Source organism: Hakea prostrata, chromosome 8, assembly GCF_041222555.1.
Source record: "Hakea prostrata isolate BN-2017 chromosome 8, UWA_Hpros_2, whole genome shotgun sequence".
NCBI lineage: Eukaryota > Viridiplantae > Streptophyta > Magnoliopsida > Proteales > Proteaceae > Hakea > Hakea prostrata.
This window is the reverse complement of record NC_142607.1, coordinates 41,399,188-41,426,618: the sequence shown is the minus strand read 5'-3', so window position 1 is coordinate 41,426,618 and position 27,431 is coordinate 41,399,188. Positions and strand designations below refer to the sequence as shown.

General features: G+C 35.7%; 2 protein-coding genes across 2 annotated transcripts; both read right to left on the bottom strand.

Moving 5' to 3' along the window:
* Positions 1-224: 224 nt before the first annotated feature.
* On the bottom strand, positions 225-10,178 carry LOC149007926 (uncharacterized). Its single transcript, XM_089165234.1, has 3 exons — positions 9,830-10,178; positions 1,140-1,467; positions 225-682 (listed from the first exon to the last, which is right to left on the bottom strand). The coding sequence occupies exons 1-3, from the start codon at positions 9,975-9,977 to the stop codon at positions 466-468; spliced, it is 693 nt and encodes a 230-aa protein (XP_089021360.1). The 5' UTR covers positions 9,978-10,178; the 3' UTR covers positions 225-465.
* A 6,719-nt stretch (positions 10,179-16,897) lies between these two features.
* LOC149007925 (uncharacterized) lies at positions 16,898-26,361 on the bottom strand. The gene is made up of 2 exons (XM_089165231.1): positions 25,970-26,361; positions 16,898-17,624 (listed from the first exon to the last, which is right to left on the bottom strand). The coding sequence occupies exons 1-2, from the start codon at positions 26,115-26,117 to the stop codon at positions 17,275-17,277; spliced, it is 498 nt and encodes a 165-aa protein (XP_089021357.1). The 5' UTR covers positions 26,118-26,361; the 3' UTR covers positions 16,898-17,274.
* Positions 26,362-27,431: the final 1,070 nt, after the last annotated feature.

Genomic DNA, 27,431 nt, shown 5'->3' with positions numbered 1-27,431 from the left:
GTAGGGGTTCCATTGGACAGAATGAGCTTTGAGGAGAATTTTCAAATCATGATAAGATAATCTTGGATAGATGATTAGATAATTTTCAAATCACGGTAAGATAATATTGGATAGATGATTAACTAGTAAAGCTTAAAGAGGTTAATTATAGCAACACTGCCACATAGCAGTGACTAAGAAATCGAATTCCATTGCTCTAGGATGTGAAAGTACATGGAAGAACATTGTATCACCATTTTTCAGGCAATGGATGGAACTATTTGTCGAACGGGTTTAAGAATTTACAACAGAGAAACCTCAATGAAGCAGCCTGCAGCATGCAAAGCAGCAAAATTACCACAAAAGCACTTCTGAAACATGGCTAACAGAGTACATCTCCTGCCCTCTACTTCTCAAGAAGCACTCTTCTAAGTGAGCGAAGTTGCAAAATACAATAGCAGGATGAAACAAAAAGAAAAAAATTTCTCATAAGCCACCACCAATGAACTTCCTATGCACATGGTGTCCGATGGAATCCCCATCTCCGCCATGGTCGTGATGGTGAAAGATGAGCGTCAATATTCCCACAAGGCAGAGCACCGAACCAACAAGAAGCTTGTCATACCTTTCCACCCAATGGAATTTTAGCTGGCTGGCACCATAGAATGAGAGAGCAACCAGTGAAGTCATCACTGTTATAGTGCTGCAGATCAAAGACAAAGATGAAGACGAAAACGTTAAATTAACTGAACAAAAGAAATGCTTCTACAATGGTAAAGCGAACATTTTCAGGACTTCCGAATTTATCCTAGTTTAGGTTGGCCACACAGAAATTTGTCAAGCATGGGAATTTGACTTTAGAAGGATGATGCATACACTTCCCTGTCAAACTGGTCAAAATTTTACAGAGATTCTGAGAATAATGAAAGAATGACATATAACAAAAAGAAGCCGCTACAAAATCAATGTGATTTCTAAACAAACCTTTCCTGTTCCTACAAGGAATTGACAATACAGAATACGAAACTATGAACATGCCAAAGTATCAGGTTTAACTCATCCAATGTATAGGTCGAATCAGATGCCAAGTCCGGAGGAATAAGAATCAATTAAACAAAAATGCAGAAACATCAGCAAGTTATGCTGCAAGCGCCACAGACCTGAAAAGAAGCACTATGATTGCAAGTACCATCATGGATGATGAGTTTCCAACAGCAAGAAACACTGGAAGTGTCGTTGCACAGGGAGAAAGAGCAGGAACAAGGACTAGTCCAGCAACAGCCATTTTTTCCATAGGGTGGTTGTGTGCATGACTGTGACCACCCTTGCCAAGCAGAAACAAAAGAACATAGCTGCCCCCAAGAACTATGAGTAGCAGTGAAGCAAGTTTATGCACTGTTTCCTCACCAGCAATGGTGTTTGCCATGGTTATTGCTGTTATGCCAAGAAGTGCGGTTGAAATTACATGCAAAACTGCTCCAAATGCGGCTGCCGAATTTAAGGCAAGTTAGTAACTACATGATTGGAGAACAATAAGTGCATTCTGAGAACTAATTACCTGAGGATCAAGTATACAACAGCTAGAACTCAAACTAGAAGAATCCCTACTGGGATTTTAAAATTAAAAACAGCTTCAAAACTTAAGAACGATACATCATGGTTTCAAAACTAAACATACTAAACATACAAAACTGTTCCATTGCAGCGGTAAGCTGATGCAGAGTGAGAAAATATATGACCAGCAACAATCAGCAGAATCTAAGAGTGTTCATTTGATGGATAAGTGAGGACAAAGTAAAAAGGAGCGAGATAAGTGTACCCCCCCCCCCCTTCTCAGAAAAAAAGAAGAAAAAGGAACAACAAAATAAAATGTGAGTTGTTTCATTAAGTGTGCTGAGAGAAGGAAAAGACAAGCTTCAATATATCAAGGAACTTGTGTGCAGATGTGGCAACAGAATTCTCCCCCCCCCCCCCCCCCCAAAAAAAAAAAAAAAAAAAAAAAAGAAAAAGAAACACACCTATTTCAAAGTGTAAATTTCTTGGGATTTGAGAATAATCTTTGGTTAGGATAAAATCATTAAAACTAAGTCAACATTAGAATACAGAAAGTTCAATTTCCAGTGAGATGTAAGATGTTAACATAGAGAGTCCCCAATAATAATTTCACCTAGTTATTAAAACAAAGGTATTTACATCATGCACAACACAAATGTATTTATATGCCATCATTGGCAATGCATGGCACTCAGATATTCAAAACAAGTTCTTAACAGCCAGGACGTGTAAACGTATGTGTAATTCCAAATATGCTTGTACCAACAATAAAAATATGACATAGGATATCACTTACAAAATAACTGCTCAACCTAAGGTCATCATCACTGCAACTAGATTCAGTAGATTGGAGATTGTGTTGCAACTGATTAAATCTCCATTATTCTATTCTACAAATATTTTCTGAATACCAAACAAACGAAAATTCATCTTTGCTTCTGTGTCAGTATCTAAAGGTAATTTCTGTGTGCTTGACATTGACTAATTTTATCCTCAGAAGTAAATGAGGACAGGCTAGCTTACCAAAAGTAAAGTGCACTTTACTCCAATGTTACCAACAGGTAATAACACATTTTCAGAAGGGTCTCAGACAGCTTCAGAGAGGCTAGGGTTGTGGAAAGACAATGTAGAAATAAATGGGAAGAAGAAAGATACAACTAAATCGGTATCTCACTAACTATAGCAGCAGGTCTCACCACACAACTGCATCTCACAACTAATAGGGGAACAAAAGCCAACATTAAATCATGGTGAATGCTCTAAGGTCCCTTGTAGTACAAAGATAAGTTTTGTTACCTCCAGAAAGGAAAGTGATAAAATAGAAACAACTATTCACATATGTAGTAGCAGTGTGTTATTCATTAGGAAACATAGCTAATAAATGTAGAAACTAAAGATACTTCTAGGTAACCAAATAAACTGTCGTGTATGCCTAGAATTCTTATACGCAGTTTTGATGATTGATCTGCTCTGAAATATTTTAGTAGGTGACCAGAATGACACAGTTTCTGAGATCCATGATGGACGCAAATGGTCTTACCTTGTACGCAGTTTTGATCATTGATAAACTCTGACATATTTTTGTCGTTTATGCCTAGAATTCTTATACGCAGTTTTGATGATTGATCTGCTCTGAAATATTTTAGTAGGTGACCAGAATGACACAGTTTCTGAGATCCATGATGGCGCAAATGGTCTTACCTTGTCGCGTTTTGATCATTGATAAACTCTGCATATTTTGTCGTTTATGCCTGAATTCTTATCGCAGTTTTGATGATTGATCTGCTCTGAAATATTTTAGTAGGTGACCAGAATGACACAGTTTCTGAGATCCATGATGGACGCAAATGGTCTTACCTTGTACGCAGTTTTGATCATTGATAAACTCTGACATATTTTAGTAGGCGACCAGAATGACACAGTTTCCAAGATCCGTGATGAACGCAAATGGTTTGGTACAACCAACCCAATCAATCAACCAGTTTACTTGATTGGAAGATTACTTATATGTCCCACGTTCTCTTGTTCAGTCATTGTGAGATTTAGAATTTTTCACCTTAGAGTTTTGGGTGTTTTGAGAGATCTCCTTTCTAATATTCTTCCATACATGGTGAAAGTTCGTTTTTACCCATGTATGTAGCATACTAGCACATCCTGTTGATGTGCGAACCATGTTAAAGTAATGTGCTGTCTCGTTTGGTTTTTGGTTTTGTTTGTTAGTAATTGGTGTTAATCCTAACATAAACTAAATAGAAATCAAAGATACTGCCAAGCAACAAAATAGAAATTTAGACTAACTATTTAGTAGTATAACAAAATAACCCCCATGATTCTTGTTTTGGGTGGCCCAGAAAACACCCAGACCATGGGTTGGTCTGGCCTGAACCAAAAATCCAGTAGAAGAACTGCAGCCAACATATGGGCCCGGTTCTTCTTATTCATGTGTATGTACTGTTACCTCTCTGTGTGGCACAGTATGTTTTTTTGGTGAAGGGGCGAATTAGACAAGTGAGAAACCTGGAAGGAATCAGAGACTAGTAGGGGAGGAAGGAATGCATAAGAAGGGAGAGAGAGGGAGAAGACTGCACATGCATGCACAGCCACACAGGCAGTCAAACCATCTTGATTCATACTTAATAAATATGTCTCTAGAGATGGGGAACTACAGCAGATATAAAGCAAAATAGAATATTCCTAAAATACCACTAGCTAGGACACTATTTCAAGTAGGACACTAAGTAGAGTTAGAACCAAATATGATATGCAGCTAAATTTTAAAATAAATAGAATAAGATAACTAAGAGCCATCATTTCCACAAATAGCATAAATTCCAGAAAGGAAAAAAAAAATCCTACTGGATACCTCCCAAGGCAATGTATTGACATTGCTGTTGAGGAAACTCACCCACAAGTTTTGTGAAAGGAGAGTAACAATAACATCCGATTGGCATCTAAAAATGTCAACTTTGATGGGGCAATGATCTACCGACCAAATCTCAAGGTCAACCGTCATGATCTAAGCAAACAACATCTCTTCAATGGGAATCTAATTGTTGTGTTTCACAATAGAAATTGGACCGTCAAACGTGCGAAATACATTACGGACACCCCTTTCTTAAGAGTGGAGAACCCCATCAAATTCCTCCTGGGGTCAAAGGAGCATCCTTACAAGGAGAGATATTCTTAGGGTAGTGTCCAACAGGTGGGAAATGGAGCTAACACCAATACCTATAATGATCCATGACTCCCAAACCTAGCCTTTTAAAGGTATAAGCAGTCCACCCCTGGGTCATAGCCCTTTTTGGGTTTAGGATCTCATTCTTTGGGAGAATTCCCAGTGGAATCTCACTTTGCTTCAATCATTATTCACACCCGCTCAAGTCGAGGCCATACGAGTCTACCTATCTTGTCACGGACACCCTAGACTCCTAGACCTGGAGTAAAGCAAAAAATCATAAATTCACCGTTAAATCGGCTTACCATCAATGTCTTGCAATGGCGGATGCCCAAGGTAATGTAGCTTCTTCATCTTCTTTTTCTAAGTATTGGAGTCTAATTGGCAAATCCCCACACTTCCCAAAATTAAACACTTCTTGTGGAGAACCTCATGATGCGAATTGAAGACATATTTACGAAAGAAGAAGCCCATTGGGTTAGGCCCATCAAAGGCATAAAGTTGTCACCTGAACCAGCCCATGGCTTTTATGGGCTAGGGCTGTTTTAGTGGGTTAAAGTTAGCCCACATATGTTGAACTTCATAGTCTAGACCTAAGCCTAAGTCTAGTTTTTAGAAAGTCAATAAAAGGGGCTTTAGTTTGAAAATAAGAGAACTCATTATCAAAAGAGTTCTCATTTGTCAAGAGTTAGGTAGTAGTTGAGTCATTAATAGGTAGGTGGTGTTAGCTAGTGGTTGGATGTTGCCATTAATATTTATGTCTCTTTAGAATGCTATATAAAGAGACTTATGTAAGTGGTGAAAAAACAACTTATGAATTGAAATCAAATTGCTTGCTAGCATTCCTCCTCTTTGGAGAACCCTTGTGTTTGATCAAGGTAGGTTGGTGTTCGATCCAATCGATCCACCTTGCGGTGTGAAGCCCGGGTGTTACTTTGTCGTCCTTATTGTTCTTTTAATTCTCTTATATTGTTCCATCCATTCTTCTTTATAGCATACTGCTGTTTTGAAGACCTAGTTAGTCATTGTTCTTAAACCAATATCCTTGTTCTACCACTTCGGTTTTCAGCCTTCCATTATATCTGAATTTTATCTACCTTAAGTCCATCAAATTTGCAATTGTCTCCCTGTGAAAAGGTCTTATTTGGCTACTGTTTTGATCTTTCAAATATAGTACTACATTACCTCACATGAGGCCATTGCTATTGGGAGCTCCCTCTTTTCTAGAAGGGCTACTTTAGCTCCTATTTGTCTGATATGTGGCCATGCTAATGAGAATGTCTCATCATACTTTATTTTTCTGTCCTCATGCAAGAGAATGTTGGAACTTTCCCCTTTACGTGTTGATACATCACAATTTTATGGATCATGGTTTCATGATTGGATGGAAATGAAATTTATCCAAACAAAATTCAAAGGTTGTGATAATATGGTTTTCGTAATTCAGATGTGGAGTGCTTTAGCCTGGTGCCTATGGAACACTAGGAATGCGGCACTCTTTAGAGGAGTTGATGCTTCAATTTTACATACTATGACTACTTTCTCTAACCTTGTGCAGATATCCAAAATTATATCATGGACTCTCTACAAATTGTTGGGCACCAAACAAGGTCTTGCTACCATCAAAGTGAGGAGCTCGCTCTCTTTTAGATATTTGTGGATGGGTTATAGGATAGCCAATCTAACAAGGGAGGTAGAGACCGCATTTGTGGGATATAAATGGTGGTTTCATAGCAAGCATGTGGCATGGCACTTCGGCAACAATGATCGAGCTTGAAGCCATTAGAGATGGATTGTTGCTTGGATCGTCATTAGGAGCTATTGATTTGCACATTCATTCAAATTGTTTAGCGTTGTACTTGCTCTACAAGGTGTACAATCATCTCTGGATTGGATAAGCATGAGTCTAGTTATGGATGTTTTAAGAGTTTGTTCCTAGTTTAGTAGGGTAGTTTTCAGTTATATTCGTAGGGAAGAAAACGATTTTGCAAACTATTTAGCTAAGGGTGCATGCAGGTTCTCTTTAACTAGAACTTGGTGGGGTATTCCACCCTTGTTCATGGTAGATTCATCTCAGTTGTATAGGTTTCTTGACCTTAACTCTTTTATCTAATCTTTTTATATATTTTTTAATTTGGCCAAAAAAAAAGAAAAAGAAATTGGACCGTCAATCAATTCTTCAATCACAACTATAATTGGACCATGTACTTCTGCTTGATCATCATTGCTTTTATTTTACACATCGATGCATATTCTAGTGATTATACCACACAAAACATCTTATTAGTGAAGTTGTTTATCTGAGCAACCTTCCAGAAACCCATCATCTATTCAGAAAGAACGCAGTAAGAAGAAAAAGAGAGGGGGTAGGGGAAAGAAAAGAAGAGTGCATATGCACGCACAATCACATTGGCTCTTGAACCATAACTCGATTCATTCTTTCTAATCTGTCTCTAACAATGGGGGACAACATCAATATAAAGAAAAATAAAAGACTCCCAAAATAACACAATTTTCTAATTGGAACACTAATTTAAATAAGGAAAATAAAAAAATTGGGAACCAAATATGCTATGCAATATAACTTTTAAAATAAATAGAATAAAGTAAACTAAGGGCCTTTTTAGCATCAATTCTCATTCTCATTTTCTGAATATTTTCAATTTTTTTATGTGTTTGGTATCCATTTTTGTTTTAAAGAATAGAAAAACCCCCCAAAATTTATAAGAGACCTTTTGTTTGTCATGGATTCTAGGTCAAAAACTCATTCTATTCATTTTTGCACAAACCATTTAAAAATCCAAACACAAATTGAGGGTATAATACTAAACATACATTCTTTTTATGAAAAACTTATTGTTTCCCCTTTTTCTCACTCCCAAACACAAATTACCCGTTCTTAATTTCCTTATCATTGTTTATCAATTTTCATTTACATGCCAAACTTATTTTTCATTCCATAAGCTATTTTGGACAAAAGTTGCCAAACCAATTTTCATTTTTTTACCAAAAAAGGATTCTTGTATTCATTTCTTTTAAATAAGCAAAATAGAGGATGAGAATGATACCAAAAAGGCCCTACAAGACATTATATGGCCAGAAACATAAGTTCCTAAGATTCTACTAAACCCAAGACTTGAACTGGACATGGTTCAACTGTAACTGGATAGCTAACTGGGTTTGGCTAAGTACAAGCCAGTGTATCTGCAAAACAATTTATAAATCTTGACAATAAATAGTCCGATCCCCTAGATAATCAAATCCTAATAGAAAAAAACAAAACTGCTTTAGAAATTCAAAGCATTCTAAAAGATGCACATATTTCCAAATAAACAAAGTGAAGAAACCTATATGAATAAGGATTGCACAAAATAAAACTATCTAGATCAAATAATAAAATAACTCAAATTCTACTAGGACTGACTGGAACATAAAATTAAAGGGGGGGGGGGGAATCCAATAGAGGTGGGCCCGAGTGGAAACATAGCTTATTGCTAGATGAATCATGATACTGAATGGACAAAGAGGTTGCCAATACTCATTCGTGGGATGCCTGAGCCCATAACCTATGTCACAAACCATGCAACAGCTTCAGCTTTTCTCCACTGCTTTAGGTTGGGACCTTTTCCTCCCTCCTACCCTTCTACTCCCTGGACCAAACTTGTCTGTTTTAGCCACCACATCCCCCATCTGGACTATACAGTCTGGAGATTCTTTCCCCACTGTCTTCCCACCCAGTCTTTTCTTCTCCACTTAAATATCCAACCCAATCCTTCTTGCATTTTATGCTCTGAACCCGAAACAATACTCCACCTTTTCTTTGCTTGCCCTTTCTCAAAGCCCATCTAGCTCCTTGCCCTCAGCACCATTTGGCCTAGAAGCCCCTAACACTTTGATACAAAAAGCAGCTGGCTAGCCTCCTCCTTCCAGGGATCCTGTTCCATCATTTTACTCTATTAGGGATTATGTGTTAGCACCTACAAGCATTCATGTTTTTTTAAACCACCTCATCAAGCCAAGCAATTTGCAGCCTTTCAACACCTTCAACTTGCAAGACATAACCAGTTTGCATTTCTGTCTTCATTGAACATGCAGCAAGATCCCTGGTTAACGATGAGCCTAAGAGGTAAACCAAGGTTTGCAATCAACAACAACAATATCTTTTGATTCACAGTTTCTATGGTCCTTCTTTGGTAGTTTCCTATTGTAGCCTATTCCATTGGGAGGAGGGAAGATGAGAACCAGGAGGCTCAAACCCTAGACCACCAGGCTGGATGAGTTTTTTACTCACCACACCTAGCCAATGCCCTAGGCAGTGGTTCTCAGTTTCTACTTTCAACAATCTTTTGTTGGAATCTTCCGGTCCGCATATTTGGAGAGATGGATTATAAAAATGGTTCATACAGAACTCCTCCATATTATTGCCGTTTTGATGCAACAGCCACCAGAAATTTACAGTGCCAAATTTGAAATTTAACTTAAATTAATTAGTTTAATAATATTCAGTATAAACAGTTGTTTGTTCCAGTTAACAGATTAAACTCATTTAGGAGTTTCGTATAGTATTCCAACCTGCTCAGCTACCCATGGATAGGGCGAATCATGTGAGGATTGAGTAAAATGGCTACCCTGTGTTAGTCCTAATCATTCACACTGTGGCAGGCTCGGACGACAAGTGCTTACCACACCAATCTCCACATAACAGCCCATGAACAAAGCCTGGTCACTAAAAGTGAATCTGTATAAGGATAGATCCAAGAATTTAAATACCTTAAGAAAATCTTTACTACTGTTCCGGCTTTGATACCTAGCAGATGTATCACTTCCACTCCCCTATTTTTACGGATTTGATCACCTAATTAACGAGAGAGAGAGAGAGAGAGAGAGAGAGAGAGAGAGAGAGAGAGAGAGAGAGAGAACTAGAGATCACCCGCAAAAGTAGCTAATAGTCTTATACAGATCTGGAAAGGGGGCGGGAGTGTAATCGCTTAATCAAGCATTTGCACTTTAAAATTATGGATCTCGACTGTTCATCAAAATATCAAGTCCCTTTACCAAGAAAACGTGAATCAAACATAGACGAACTGAAACGAAGACAAGATCTCAACCAGAAGAACTTACTAACAAGAAGAGTCCTTGAAAGTGTCCAATTCTGTGCTCGACCGACAATCGAGAATGGCAACCAATGCGTTGGGATGAAGGAGTGCAGAAGAGAAACAGTGGCGATTCCTCCAATGGTAGACAAATCTTCGGCACTGAAACTCTCCATTTCTAAATTTCAATCCGGAAAACCAAACAACAAATACTCTCTTTTAAAGAAAATTGTTACTTTTCAAGATTTGCTTCAAGAACGAAAGGGTTTAGATCTGCAATTCTTTGCAATTTCTTCGGTTGGTCACGAGAAATGAAATCATCACCTACATTACATGGCATTTAGTTAGGTTGAATCGTACGAATCAACGAGAGACTTTAGAAATTTTTACCAAAAATTTTTTTTTTTTTTTTTTTAAACCCATCTCAATGAATTTAAGGCTCTGTTTTGGTATCAATTCTCATTCTCTATTATGCCTATTTAAAATAAATAAGTACAATAATTCATTTTTGGTCAAGAATGAAAAATGGTTTGGTGAATTTTATCGAAAATAAATTATGAAATGGAAAATAAGTTTGGTGTCAAGATAAAAAATTGTTAAAAATGATAGTAAACAAGTGAGAAAAGAAGAAAAAAGTATGATTGTTATAAAAGAATGTGTATTGACTATTTTACCCTCATCTTACTTATAGAACTTTAAGTAAACTTACACAAATGAAGATAATGAAATTCTCATCATAATCCATAATGGACAAAAAGTTCATTATGGATTTTGGAGGTTTTTCTATTATTTTAAATAAAAATAAAATTCAGAATAGATGCCAAACAATTTAAAATAATGAAAATTTCTCATAATTGACAATGATAATTGATACCAAAAAGAGCCTAAATTACAAAAATCATTAAGGTTTGCATTAATGTTATATACTATGTAAGAGGTACAGATTAAATTAACAATTTCATTAAGTTATAAAGGTTATGGTTTAATTAATAGTTTTGTCTTCAGTTTTCCTTTTTCCAGAAAAAAGCAAAAAAAAGTGTTCATCAACTATTTATTTTCCTAAGTCCTCCCCCCTCCCCAACACACCATTTTTCTGTAATTTGCCTGGAGAAATCCTATAGGCTATGGTCATTTTTTCATATATGAAATGTCAAAACTTGATCCCCCGCTTTATGGAAATTTTTCTAAAGAGATTTCTCTGGCTCTCTTTCTGTGGGATGGAGCTCCAGTGCTGTGCAATAATTGGTCAGCATTGAGTCGTGTAAGATGAGTATGGAATGGATGGTCGATGGTGAAATCTTGACCACCCGATTTGCATTTTTTTTCCTAACTTTTTCAACCATACTTACCGGTTACCCCAAAAAAAAATGCAAAATAAGTGGTTGAGATTTTGACTTTGACCACTCGGGGAGATCGTGATATGCAGCACTGAAATGAACTCCTTTCTTTGTGTTAGTAAAGCTGTTAAAGGCCCAACCTCCCACGGGGAGGTTTTGGGTTTGCACCCATTCGGCAGCATTAATATTCTCATTCCCATCCCGGTATATAGGAAGCTCTTAATCCACAAAAAAAATAAAGAAAAAGAAAAAATAATCGAACCCCTTTCTTTGTGTAAAATACCAGCAATTGACCATCTTTTCATGCGGTTTCATTATTTGCCTCCATATTACATCTTGGATCCACAGCTGCCTTACCCTACTAATCCTTTCTACGTCTTCTTTGATTAATGATTTATTTATACATCAGCATTATGTTGTGTGAATATAGATTAGATTATGTTGGGCAACGTTACATATATTCGGGTTACAACATATTACATATACCACTAAGGAGGGTCAACCCTACCTCTTCACTTAGAGACACTTATTATTAAGATTGTTGCACCACTCATGATATCAAGAAATGTTGAACTCATGATAGCCAGCTACTAATATTCTAATATTCATGCAATTTATGGTTTACTTTTGTAATCATCTTTTGCATGATGAACCACATTGTAAGTTATGCAAATTTATGGAAAAGAAAAATGATTTATAGTTTTCTTATGGTACATAAATATTTTTCAGAAAAGTGTAAAAAAATATATGGAAAAGAAATCTAACGCAAAGGTTTGCCTTCAGGGCTTACTATTAAATGAGATGTTGGAGGAAATCGAATGCGTAAGTTTTTACAAGGCATAATATGATTCATTTTATGCTTTATATTTAATAAGTTTATCATTATATAGCTAGTTGATTTTGATGTTTTGAAGGGAGGAAAAAAAAAAATTGGAGGTTACATGCACAATTGGTTTTTTGACTTTTGTCCAAAATTATTTCGATTTACATGTCCATTATTTCTAAAATATATGATTGATTATATGTTTTACATTTAATAAGTTTATCACATACCCGATCATTGATTATATAGCTTCGATTTTGAAATGTTTTGTAGTGAAAATAATAATAATAAAAAAATTATTACAGAAGTGGTTTTGTTCGAAAAGATTTCAATGTATTATGTGAAAAGTGGTTTGTAGAATTCATTATCAACATGATAATGTTGTGGTCTCTAGACCTCATTGAAGGGGAAGCTGAGGTTATATATTTGTCGGCAAATGAGTTTGGGTGAACATCAGTAAGGGTGGAACCAAATTGTGAAGAGGTTATATATTTATTGAATTCGCAAGTGAACGTTAGTTGCAGTCTTTGGACCTCAACCATTGTCGAGGATATCAAACACGTAAGAGAGAGAGTTCAAAGAATGTGTATTTGCTTTTATTTCTAGGAGGTTTTGTGTTCAATCCTCCGCTCCTTCCACATCTCTCCCCTTGCCCCTCCCCTCCCTTGTTGAGCCTATGGCCCCCAATCACTATAACTAGCGGACAATGGCCTAAAAAAAAAAGCCTATAAAGGTCTATTGTCTGATCCTACAATGGGGCAAATTGGAAAAGTACCATTTTATTCATCTAAAAATGATAATAATAAATTACTTTTTTAAATAAAAATATATCTATTACTCTATCTTTAATTCATTGGGGAATCAATTTCATTATTAATGAAGAGGTTTTCAATTTTGGTTGCGACAGAACAACCATGAAAGGATGATGGTCTATGTGAAATGGCAAAAGAATTCCTAAAGATTAAAACAATGGAGTGTTTTTTTGTCCTACTCAAATAGAACTAGAACAATTTAGCCAGATACAGATTGACGGTCCTACTCAAATAGATTAGTGAACATGTTGGTCTTTCTATCGAACTTAGAGCTTTCTCTGCGGGTTTCTTATGATTTTTTTTATTCCAAAATGAATCGGGTTTCTTATGATCTGTTTTTGTTCCAAAATGAATTTAGATCATCTGTAAGATTAGGTAATGAATAAAGCAGAGGTGGTGGTGGGTGGTTTCCTGTGATAGTGATAGGTATTTAATTTAGTCATAATTTATATTATTTGAAAAACTATGACCCATCTATAATTTTTTTTTAATCCAAAAGTGGTGTCATGATTTTCGTAGGATAGTCGGGGGATTTTATTTGTCAGAAATTGAGTATCTATTCCTTGTAGATGTATGACATTTGTTCCAAAATCACATCAAATTTTTGAAATTCATTTAAAGTTACATCAACCTTCTATTTCCTTGTAAGAAATGGACAAGAAAATGATCATTCTATTATATTCGGACGGATTTGAATAATATCCTATCAGTTTTGGATTCAAATGATAATTTGATAATTATTTTATTAAGTAGATTATTCTAAATGAGCATAAATATAGATTGAATACAAGTTTTCGACTACCTGTAGACATTTTTACCATTTTATTTGTGAGGCTAGGTTTGAGATTTAAGAATTTAGCAACTTTGGGGGGTTTTTTCAGTATAAAATCTAGAAAATTGTCATATATCTCAAGTAAAAATTTAAAAAAAAAAAAGAAAAAAATACAAATAAGTAACATAATCGGACGAATAATAAGCAATAAGGAAGGGTATATCATATCCACATCTTATTAATAACTAGACGGATTCGAATACCACTAAATGGATGCGGATGCGAATTTGAGAGCGAATTTCAGTTATCCATTTACACTCCTAGATGTATGTGGAAATGTTAAATAAAAAAAATAAAAAATAAAAAGAAAAAGAATAAAGACAATTTAGTGATAAAAGTGATAATTTGTATTTATTCCTCAAAACCTGTGTGTCGGCCACCACCAGCACGACTCCGCCAACTTATGTTTATGTATCACTAGATGGATACACGTAACTATACTTTTAACAAGGAGATCGCTCATGCCATTTGAAACAAGATAACTTATTTTATTTGTTATATACTTTTTTTTTTTGGATATGAGGTTCATCTGGCCAGCTTGCACTCACCACAATTTACATCCTCAAGGGAGCTTTTTTATATTATTTGTTATATACTTTGATTGCCCTTATAACATATTTCCAACGGGAGATACAAATTTAGAGTATGCTAACCAACTAGTAATATTTTAACATTCATTCAATTTATGTTCTCATTTTGTTAATCATCTTTTACATGATAAGTCACATTGCATGACCTACAATACATTGCATGACCTACATTGTAAGTCATGCAGGAAGAAAAATGGTCTATTGTTTTCTTATAGTATATAAATATTTTTCAGATTGTACAAAACTAGAGCAACAAAACTTTTAAAGAAAATAAATGAAATCTGATGAGAAGTTTTGCTTTGAAGGCTTACTACCAAGTTAGATGTTGGAGGAAACTAGAATGGTAAGTTTTTTCATGCAAACTACTCGTAGTAAAATATATAATTAATAACATTTTTTTTTAATATTTAGAAAGTTTCTCACCAACTGTGCCAACCAACTCATCATTATGTAGTTGAATTATTTTAAAATTCTCAAGTACAAATTAAAAAAATCAAAATTATAGATGTGGTTTCATCCAAAAACATTTTGGTTGTATGATGTAGAAATTATTATCAACATGGTTACCATCATAATTTAAGACTTATTTCATTTCAATTTTACGTTGATTTTGTAGATAGCTACCAAAGTTCATTGGTAGAGCATAATTTTTTGTAAACTGAAGAATTACAATTTAACAAACATAAAATTTGAATGTTAATTAAATTGTAACAAATTCTCAAGGCTGTTGTCAATTCACTTTATCTTATACATCTTGGTATCATTCTTGCAGACTCTAGAGATAATCTTCCTAGTTTCGAAGGCTATTCTGTGCAAAGTCAACTAATTTTTTGGGAATTTAATGTTTCAAGAAGAATCAAGAGCCGTCAAATTCATTCTAAGTGTTTTTGCTAAGTTAATGTTATTATCCAGTTTGACAACCTCTCATACGAAACTATTCTAATATATTACATGTTACAATGCATACAAATTTGATTGTCTGTCGAAAGCTATCACACTGAAACCATGACCCAATACTTTTAATGTATTTTATAGACTTTTGACCTTCTTGTTTGGATTGTGAATTTATGATGTAAAGGAAATTATGATTAAGTCCTATGATGGGGGTATAGGGAGGTTTGGTACAAATGGAAAAAACACCAGACCTTGGAACATGTCTTAGAAAATTATATTGAAAAGGGGTAAAAGATACATGATGGTGGAGTGATATTTGGACTTGACATTGATCTTGAGTGTTATTATATAACTCAATATCAGGTTGTAAAACTCCTCCATGGAGTCTTGTTCAAACTCCAATACATATTAAATTCATATTAGTTTAATTTAGAAATTTGATTATATTTGCTTTATTTCTTGTTGCAATTTTTGTTGCAATTTTGAATCTTCTAAACGGTTAGTTCCAATGGTTTCTGTAAAATTTGATTATATCGGCTAGTATCATATGATAGAACAATAATTTTGCCAAAAAAAAAAAAGAAGCTATACAACATTATCTGATTTCAAAACCATGGTCCTTTTTCCCAATCCACTTAATCCGTTTTCATGTCCATTTTACGGCAATTGTAACTCGAATAGGAATGACAACGTTTTTTTTTTTTCACTCGCCACTGAAAAGTATGGGTCTTACCATTGAACCAACCCTGATTGGCTATTATTGAATATTATATTGTTTACCTGGCATTCTCCTAGCTGAAAGTTGAGAGAAAAATGGATGATGATGTGTTTACAAAAAAAAAAACAAAAGATGATGATGTGTTGAGCGATATGCATTTACAATGGATGGAGGAGAGAAAATGCGTAGCCATCGTAGGATTAATTTGGCCCTTTAGTGACGTGGAAAGTAAAAGAACCAGAGAAAAGTGACATCGGGCGGTTTTGGCTTCAATCGTGATAGGCTGACGTGTTCCACTTTCCAGTTTCCACCCAAAAGAAATAAATGAAAAGCCATGGACCGTTTACCGTTTATTTGTGGTGGAGATTTCATTCTCATCAAGAACAGTAAAACGTGTGGGCCACATAAGATGAAGAGAGAAAGACAATTCAAAAGCAAATCAAACACGTGTCTTCTTAATAGAGGTTGGTTACAGCATCAGAGTGTACGCTGAGTCATCGACGTGTAACCCCTGAAAACAACCACATCCACTTGAGGTTTGGTTTTGTTTTTGTTACTAAACGGTTAAATGAATCTTCTAAACGGTTAGTCCATGGGTGTTCTTCATGCCATGCAGAGGATAACTTGTAATATAACTTGAAAACAAAAGGCACTTTAATTGAGATGGTCGCACCAGCATAAAGAATCCCACACCAACGCAGAAAGAAAACTCACCCAAAAAAATGAGGGAATTTGGTAAGAGATGAGAGTTTTAATTGGGAATTTTGAGAGGCGTGTGGGCGTTCAGGCGTTGAAAGCCAATTCCGTCTCTTTACCTTTTCTCACAAATCGAACGGTAAAAGATACGTAGATACGAAAAAGAGCGTGTTTGGTAGGGAGGCATTGACCCTGGAAAAAATCTGAATTTCTGATAGGTTGTGATTTCTTCGCTTTCTGATTGGCCAGCTGAAGAAACTCATTATCCACACCTTTGGATAGATCATAGATCTCATGTTTATGGTGAATACCTTGAGGTTCTTTACTTATATATCAAATTTCAAAGTTGTGTTTTTTTCAGGACAAAACGTTAAATTAACTGAACAAAAGAAATGCTTCTACAATGGTAAAGCGAACATTTTCAGGACTTCTGAATTTATCCTAGTTTAGGTTGGCCACACAGAAATTTGTCAAGCATGGGAATTTGACTTTAGAAGGATGATGCATACACTTCCCTGTCAAACTGGTCAAAATTTTACAGAGATTCTGAGAATAATGAAAGAATGACATATAACAAAAAGAAGCCGCTACAAAATCAATGTGATTTCTAAACAAACCTTTCCTGTTCCTACAAGGAATTGACAATACAGAATACGAAACTATGAACATGCCAAAGTATCAGGTTTAACTCATCCAATGTATAGGTCGAATCAGATGCCAAGTCCGGAGGAATAAGAATCAATTAAACAAAAATGCAGAAACATCAGCAAGTTATGCTGCAAGCGCCACAGACCTGAAAAGAAGCACTATGATTGCAAGTACCATCATGGATGATGAGTTTCCAACAGCAAGAAACACTGGAAGTGTCGTTGCACAGGGAGAAAGAGCAGGAACAAGGACTAGTCCAGCAACAGCCATTTTTTCCATAGGGTGGTTGTGTGCATGACTGTGACCACCCTTGCCAAGCAGAAACAAAAGAACATAGCTGCCCCCAAGAACTATGAGTAGCAGTGAAGCAAGTTTATGCACTGTTTCCTCACCAGCAATGGTGTTTGCCATGGTTATTGCTGTTATGCCAAGAAGTGCGGTTGAAATTACATGCAAAACTGCTCCAAATGCGGCTGCCGAATTTAAGGCAAGTTAGTAACTACATGATTGGAGAACAATAAGTGCATTCTGAGAACTAATTACCTGAGGATCAAGTATACAACAGCTAGAACTCAAACTAGAAGAATCCCTACTGGGATTTTAAAATTAAAAACAGCTTCAAAACTTAAGAACGATACATCATGGTTTCAAAACTAAACATACTAAACATACAAAACTGTTCCATTGCAGCGGTAAGCTGATGCAGAGTGAGAAAATATATGACCAGCAACAATCAGCAGAATCTAAGAATGTTCATTTGATGGATAAGTGAGGACAAAGTAAAAAGGAGCGAGATAAGCGTACCCCCCCCCCCCTTCTCAGAAAAAAAAAAAAAAAAGGAACAACAAAATAAAATGTGAGTTGTTTCATTAAGTGTGCTGAGAGAAGGAAAAGACAAGCTTCAATATATCAAGGAACTTGTGTGCAGATGTGGCAACAGAATTCTCCCCCCCCCCCCCCCCCCCAAAAAAAAAAAAAAAAAAAAAAAGAAAAAGAAAAAGAAACACACCTATTTCAAAGTGTAAATTTCTTGGGATTTGAGAATAATCTTTGGTTAGGATAAAATCATTAAAACTAAGTCAACATTAGAATACAGAAAGTTCAATTTCCAGTGAGATGTAAGATGTTAACATAGAGAGTCCCCAATAATAATTTCACCTAGTTATTAAAACAAAGGTATTTACATCATGCACAACACAAATGTATTTATATGCCATCATTGGCAATGCATGGCACTCAGATATTCAAAACAAGTTCTTAACAGCCAGGACGTGTAAACGTATGTGTAATTCCAAATATGCTTGTACCAACAATAAAAATATGACATAGGATATCACTTACAAAATAACTGCTCAACCTAAGGTCATCATCACTGCAACTAGATTCAGTAGATTGGAGATTGTGTTGCAACTGATTAAATCTCCATTATTCTATTCTACAAATATTTTCTGAATACCAAACAAACGAAAATTCATCTTTGCTTCTGTGTCAGTATCTAAAGGTAATTTCTGTGTGCTTGACATTGACTAATTTTATCCTCAGAAGTAAATGAGGACAGGCTAGCTTACCAAAAGTAAAGTGCACTTTACTCCAATGTTACCAACAGGTAATAACACATTTTCAGAAGGGTCTCAGACAGCTTCAGAGAGGCTAGGGTTGTGGAAAGACAATGTAGAAATAAATGGGAAGAAGAAAGATACAACTAAATCGGTATCTCACTAACTATAGCAGCAGGTCTCACCACACAACTGCATCTCACAACTAATAGGGGAACAAAAGCCAACATTAAATCATGGTGAATGCTCTAAGGTCCCTTGTAGTACAAAGATAAGTTTTGTTACCTCCAGAAAGGAAAGTGATAAAATAGAAACAACTATTCACATATGTAGTAGCAGTGTGTTATTCATTAGGAAACATAGCTAATAAATGTAGAAACTAAAGATACTTCTAGGTAACCAAATAAACTGTCGTGTATGCCTAGAATTCTTATACGCAGTTTTGATGATTGATCTGCTCTGAAATATTTTAGTAGGTGACCAGAATGACACAGTTTCTGAGATCCATGATGGACGCAAATGGTCTTACCTTGTACGCAGTTTTGATCATTGATAAACTCTGACATATTTTTGTCGTTTATGCCTAGAATTCTTATACGCAGTTTTGATGATTGATCTGCTCTGAAATATTTTAGTAGGTGACCAGAATGACACAGTTTCTGAGATCCATGATGGACGCAAATGGTCTTACCTTGTACCGCAGTTTTGATCATTGATAAACTCTGACATATTTTGGTCGTTTATGCCTAGAATTCTTATCGCAGTTTTGATGATTGATCTGCTCTGAAATATTTTAGTAGGTGACCAGAATGACACAGTTTCTGAGATCCATGATGGCGCAAATGGTCTTACCTTGTACGCAGTTTTGATCATTGATAAACTCTGACATATTTTAGTAGGCGACCAGAATGACACAGTTTCCAAGATCCGTGATGAACGCAAATGGTTTGGTACAACCAACCCAATCAATCAACCAGTTTACTTGATTGGAAGATTACTTATATGTCCCACGTTCTCTTGTTCAGTCATTGTGAGATTTAGAATTTTTCACCTTAGAGTTTTGGGTGTTTTGAGAGATCTCCTTTCTAATATTCTTCCATACATGGTGAAAGTTCGTTTTTACCCATGTATGTAGCATACTAGCACATCCTGTTGATGTGCGAACCATGTTAAAGTAATGTGCTGTCTCGTTTGGTTTTTGGTTTTGTTTGTTAGTAATTGGTGTTAATCCTAACATAAACTAAATAGAAATCAAAGATACTGCCAAGCAACAAAATAGAAATTTAGACTAACTATTTAGTAGTATAACAAAATAACCCCATGATTCTTGTTTTGGGTGGCCCAGAAAACACCCAGACCATGGGTTGGTCTGGCCTGAACCAAAAATCCAGTAGAAGAACTGCAGCCAACATATGGGCCCGGTTCTTCTTATTCATGTGTATGTACTGTTACCTCTCTGTGTGGCACAGTATGTTTTTTTGGTGAAGGGGCGAATTAGACAAGTGAGAAACCTGGAAGGAATCAGAGACTAGTAGGGGAGGAAGGAATGCATAAGAAGGGGAGAGAGAGGGAGAAGACTGCACATGCATGCACAGCCACACAGGCAGTCAAACCATCTTGATTCATACTTAATAAATATGTCTCTAGAGATGGGGAACTACAGCAGATATAAAGCAAAATAGAATATTCCTAAAATACCACTAGCTAGGACACTATTTCAAGTAGGACACTAAGTAGAGTTAGAACCAAATATGATATGCAGCTAAATTTTAAAATAAATAGAATAAGATAACTAAGAGCCATCATTTCCACAAATAGCATAAATTCCAGAAAGGAAAAAAAAAATCCTACTGGATACCTCCCAAGGCAATGTATTGACATTGCTGTTGAGGAAACTCACCCACAAGTTTTGTGAAAGGAGAGTAACAATAACATCCGATTGGCATCTAAAAATGTCAACTTTGATGGGGCAATGATCTACCGACCAAATCTCAAGGTCAACCGTCATGATCTAAGCAAACATCTCTTCAATGGGAATCTAATTGTTGTGTTTCACAATAGAAATTGGACCGTCAAACGTGCGAAATACATTACAGACACCCCTTTCTTAAGAGTGGAGAACCCCATCAAATTCCTCCTGGGGTCAAAGGAGCATCCTTACAAGGAGAGATATTCTTAGGGTAGTGTCCAACAGGTGGGAAATGGAGCTAACACCAATACCTATAATGATCCATGACTCCCAAACCTAGCCTTTTTGGGTTTAGGATCTCATTCTTTGGGAGAATTCCCAGTGGAATCTCACTTTGCTTCAATCATTATTCACACCCGCTCAAGTCGAGGCCATACAGAGTCTACCTATCTTGTCACAGACACCCTAGACTCCTAGACCTGGAGTAAAGCAAAAAATCATAAATTCACCGTTAAATCGGCTTACCATCAATGTCTTGCAATGGCGGATGCCCAAGGTAATGTAGCTTCTTCATCTTCTTTTTCTAAGTATTGGAGTCTAATTGGCAAATCCCCACACTTCCCAAAATTAAACACTTCTTGTGGAGAACCTCATGATGCAGAATTGAAGACATATTTACGAAAGAAGAAGCCCATTGGGTTAGGCCCATCAAAGGCATAAAGTTGTCACCTGAACCAGCCCATGGCTTTTATGGGCTAGGGCTGTTTTAGTGGGTTAAAGTTAGCCCACATATGTTGAACTTCATAGTCTAGACCTAAGCCTAAGTCTAGTTTTTAGAAAGTCAATAAAAGGGGCTTTAGTTTGAAAATAAGAGAACTCATTATCAAAAGAGTTCTCATTTGTCAAGAGTTAGGTAGTAGTTGAGTCATTAATAGGTAGGTGGTGTTAGCTAGTGGTTGGATGTTGCCATTAATATTTATGTCTCTTTAGAATGCTATATAAAGAGACTTATGTAAGTGGTGAAAAAACAACTTATGAATTGAAATCAAATTGCTTGCTAGCATTCCTCCTCTTTGGAGAACCCTTGTGTTTGATCAAGGTAGGTTGGTGTTCGATCCAATCGATCCACCTTGCGGTGTGAAGCCCGGGTGTTACTTTGTTGTCCTTATTGTTCTTTTAATTCTCTTATATTGTTCCATCCATTCTTCTTTATAGCATACTGCTGTTTTGAAGACCTAGTTAGTCATTGTTCTTAAACCAATATCCTTGTTCTACCACTTCGGTTTTCAGCCTTCCATTATATCTGAATTTTATCTACCTTAAGTCCATCAAATTTGCAATTGTCTCCCTGTGAAAAGGTCTTATTTGGCTACTGTTTTGATCTTTCAAATATAGTACTACATTACCTCACATGAGGCCATTGCTATTGGGAGCTCCCTCTTTTCTAGAAGGGCTACTTTAGCTCCTATTTGTCTGATATGTGGCCATGCTAATGAGAATGTCTGTCATACTTTATTTTTCTGTCCTCATGCAAGAGAATGTTGGAACTTTCCCCTTTACGTGTTGATACATCACAATTTTATGGATCATGGTTTCATGATTGGATGGAAATGAAATTTATCCAAACAAAATTCAAAGGTTGTGATAATATGGTTTTCGTAATTCAGATGTGGAGTGCTTTAGCCTGGTGCCTATGGAACACTAGGAATGCGGCACTCTTTAGAGGAGTTGATGCTTCAATTTTACATACTATGACTACTTTCTCTAACCTTGTGCAGATATCCAAAATTATATCATGGACTCTCTACAAATTGTTGGGCACCAAACAAGGTCTTGCTACCATCAAAGTGAGGAGCTCGCTCTCTTTTAGATATTTGTGGATGGGTTATAGGATAGCCAATCTAACAAGGGAGGTAGAGACTGCATTTGTGGGATATAAATGGTGGTTTCATAGCAAGCATGTGGCATGGCACTTCGGCAACAATGATCGAGCTTGAAGCCATTAGAGATGGATTGTTGCTTGGATCGTCATTAGGAGCTATTGATTTGCACATTCATTCAAATTGTTTAGCGTTGTACTTGCTCTACAAGGTGTACAATCATCTCTGGATTGGATAAGCATGAGTCTAGTTATGGATGTTTTAAGAGTTTGTTCCTAGTTTAGTAGGGTAGTTTTCAGTTATATTCGTAGGGAAGAAAACGATTTTGCAAACTATTTAGCTAAGGGTGCATGCAGGTTCTCTTTAACTAGAACTTGGTGGGGTATTCCACCCTTGTTCATGGTAGATTCATCTCAGTTGTATAGGTTTCTTGACCTTAACTCTTTTATCTAATCTTTTTATATATTTTTTAATTTGGCCAAAAAAAAAGAAAAAGAAATTGGACCGTCAATCAATTCTTCAATCACAACTATAATTGGACCATGTACTTCTGCTTGATCATCATTGCTTTTATTTTACACATCGATGCATATTCTAGTGATTATACCACACAAAACATCTTATTAGTGAAGTTGTTTATCTGAGCAACCTTCCAGAAACCCATCATCTATTCAGAAAGAACGCAAAGAAGAAGAAAAAGAGAGGGGGTAGGGGAAAGAAAAGAAGAGTGCATATGCACGCACAATCACATTGGCTCTTGAACCATAACTCGATTCATTCTTTCTAATCTGTCTCTAACAATGGGGGACAACATCAATATAAAGAAAAATAAAAGACTCCCAAAATAACACAATTTTCTAATTGGAACACTAATTTAAATAAGGAAAATAAAAAAATTGGGAACCAAATATGCTATGCAATATAACTTTTAAAATAAATAGAATAAAGTAAACTAAGGGCCTTTTTAGCATCAATTCTCATTCTCATTTTCTGAATATTTTCAATTTTTTTATGTGTTTGGTATCCATTTTTGTTTTAAAGAATAGAAAAACCCCCCAAAATTTATAAGAGACCTTTTGTTTGTCATGGATTCTAGGTCAAAAACTCATTCTATTCATTTTTGCACAAACCATTTAAAAATCCAAACACAAATTGAGGGTATAATACTAAACATACATTCTTTTTATGAAAAACTTATTGTTTCCCCTTTTTCTCACTCCCAAACACAAATTACCCGTTCTTAATTTCCTTATCATTGTTTATCAATTTTCATTTACATGCCAAACTTATTTTTCATTCCATAAGCTATTTTGGACAAAAGTTGCCAAACCAATTTTCATTTTTTTACCAAAAAAGGATTCTTGTATTCATTTCTTTTAAATAAGCAAAATAGAGGATGAGAATGATACCAAAAAGGCCCTACAAGACATTATATGGCCAGAAACATAAGTTCCTAAGATTCTACTAAACCCAAGACTTGAACTGGACATGGTTCAACTGTAACTGGATAGCTAACTGGGTTTGGCTAAGTACAAGCCAGTGTATCTGCAAAACAATTTATAAATCTTGACAATAAATAGTCCGATCCCCTAGAAAATCAAATCCTAATAGAAAAAAACAAAACTGCTTTAGAAATTCAAAGCATTCTAAAAGATGCACATATTTCCAAATAAACAAAGTGAAGAAACCTATATGAATTAGGATTGCACAAAAAATAAAACTATCTAGATCAAATAATAAAATAACTCAAATTCTACTAGGACTGACTGGAACATAAAATTAAAGGGGGGGGGGAATCCAATAGAGGTGGGCCCGAGTGGAAACATAGCTTATTGCTAGATGAATCATGATACTGAATGGACAAAGAGGTTGCCAATACTCATTCGTGGGATGCCTGAGCCCATAACCTATGTCACAAACCATGCAACAGCTTCAGCTTTTCTCCACTGCTTTAGGTTGGGACCTTTTCCTCCCTCCTACCCTTCTACTCCCTGGACCAAACTTGTCTGTTTTAGCCACCACATCCCCCATCCGGACTATACAGTCTGGAGATTCTTTCCCCACTGTCTTCCCACCCAGTCTTTTCTTCTCCACTTAAATATCCAACCCAATCCTTCTTGCATTTTATGCTCTGAACCCGAAACAATACTCCACCTTTTCTTTGCTTGCCCTTTCTCAAAGCCCATCTAGCTCCTTGCCCTCAGCACCATTTGGCCTAGAAGCCCCTAACACTTTGATACAAAAAGCAGCTGGCTAGCCTCCTCCTTCCAGGGATCCTGTTCCATCATTTTACTCTATTAGGGATTATGTGTTAGCACCTACAAGCATTCATGTTTTTTTAAACCACCTCATCAAGCCAAGCAATTTGCAGCCTTTCAACACCTTCAACTTGCAAGACATAACCAGTTTGCATTTCTGTCTTCATTGAACATGCAGCAAGATCCCTGGTTAACGATGAGCCTAAGAGGTAAACCAAGGTTTGCAATCAACAACAACAGTATCTTTTGATTCACAGTTTCTATGGTCCTTCTTTGGTAGTTTCCTATTGTAGCCTATTCCATTGGGAGGAGGGAAGATGAGAACCAGGAGGCTCAAACCCTAGACCACCAGGCTGGATGAGTTTTTTACTCACCACACCTAGCCAATGCCCTAGGCAGTGGTTCTCAGTTTCTACTTTCAACAATCTTTTGTTGGAATCTTCCGGTCCGCATATTTGGAGAGATGGATTATAAAAATGGTTCATACAGAACTCCTCCATATTATTGCCGTTTTGATGCAACAGCCACCAGAAATTTACAGTGCCAAATTTGAAATTTAACTTAAATTAATTAGTTTAATAATATTCAGTATAAACAGTTGTTTGTTCCAGTTAACAGATTAAACTCATTTAGGAGTTTCGTATAGTATTCCAACCTGCTCAGCTACCCATGGATAGGGCGAATCATGTGAGGATTGAGTAAAATGGCTACCCTGTGTTAGTCCTAATCATTCACACTGTGGCAGGCTCGGACGACAAGTGCTTACCACACCAATCTCCACATAACAGCCCATGAACAAAGCCTGGTCACTAAAAGTGAATCTGTATAAGGATAGATCCAAGAATTTAAATACCTTAAGAAAATCTTTACTACTGTTCCGGCTTTGATACCTAGCAGATGTATCACTTCCACTCCCCTATTTTTACGGATTTGATCACCTAATTAACGAGAGAGAGAGAGAGAGAGAGAGAGAGAGAGAGAGAGAGAGAGAGAGAGAGAGAGAGAGAGAGAACTAGAGATCACCCGCAAAAGTAGCTAATAGTCTTATACAGATCTGGAAAGGGGGGCGGGAGTGTAATCGCTTAATCAAGCATTTGCACTTTAAAATTATGGATCTCGACTGTTCATCAAAATATCAAGTCCCTTTACCAAGAAAACGTGAATCAAACATAGACGAACTGAAACGAAGACAAGATCTCAACCAGAAGAACTTACTAACAAGAAGAGTCCTTGAAAGTGTCCAATTCTGTGCTCGACCGACAATCGAGAATGGCAACCAATGCGTTGGGATGAAGGAGTGCAGAAGAGAAACAGTGGCGATTCCTCCAATGGTAGACAAATCTTCGGCACTGAAACTCTCCATTTCTAAATTTCAATCCGGAAAACCAAACAACAAATACTCTCTTTTAAAGAAAATTGTTACTTTTCAAGATTTGCTTCAAGAACGAAAGGGTTTAGATCTGCAATTCTTTGCAATTTCTTCGGTTGGTCACGAGAAATGAAATCATCACCTACATTACATGGCATTTAGTTAGGTTGAATCGTACGAATCAACGAGAGACTTTAGAAAACAGAAATCATGTTGTTATCATTTATCAACCCATCTCAATGAATTTAAGGCTCTGTTTTGGTATCAATTCTCATTCTCTATTATGCCTATTTAAAATAAATAAGTACAATAATTCATTTTTGGTCAAGAATGAAAAATGGTTTGGTGAATTTATCGAAAATAAATTATGAAATGGAAAATAAGTTTGGGTCAAGATAAAAATTGTTAAAAATGATAGTAAACAAGTGAGAAAAGAAGGAAAAAGTATGATTGTTATAAAGATGTGTTGACTTTTTACCCTCATCTTCTTATAGACTTTGTACTTCCAAATGAAGATAATGAAATTCTCATCATAATCCATATGGCAAAAGTTCATTTGGATTTTGGGTTTTTCTATTATTTTAAATAAAAATAAAATTCAGATAGATGCCAACATTTATAATGAAATTTCTCATTTGACATGTATTGATACCAAAAAGAGCCTAAGCCTTGCGAGTTTTCATTTATTTCCAACAAGAAGAAAAAAATTTATTTATTTATTTCCGCGTGTACCAGGTGCCGTAAACCATAATCATCGATTTTCATTCAATAAAAAAAAAATTTAAAAATTAATTCAAGTCAAGGTCAATCTAAAATTCCACATGAAAAGATTTGATATATAATTTAAAATATGGGGAAATTGGGTAAAAAATAGGTTAAATCATTCAATTTAACATTTATAATAATTTTATCTATATTTATATAGAAATTGTATAATTTAAAAAATAAAATAATTTATCAAAAAAATGATATAATTATAATTTTTTAATTATCTTAAAAATAAAAGTTTTATATCATAAAATAAAATTTTCTTTTGAAGATATGTCAAGAAGCAACTAAAGAAAATTCAACTTTTTAAAAGGATACTTTTATGTAAGCGGAAATTTCCCCCACCATTCCCTAAGTTCTCCATAAAATTAATATCACTTTTTTTTTCTTTCTTTTGGTAGTAATTAATATCACCTTTCAAATTATTAAAATTTTCAATCAAAATTTTCATATTGTGAAAATGAAAACACATTAAAAAGTCAACACTCATAGTCATTAAGGAAGTATAGTTAAATGTTGATGTAAGCAAATTAAATATTT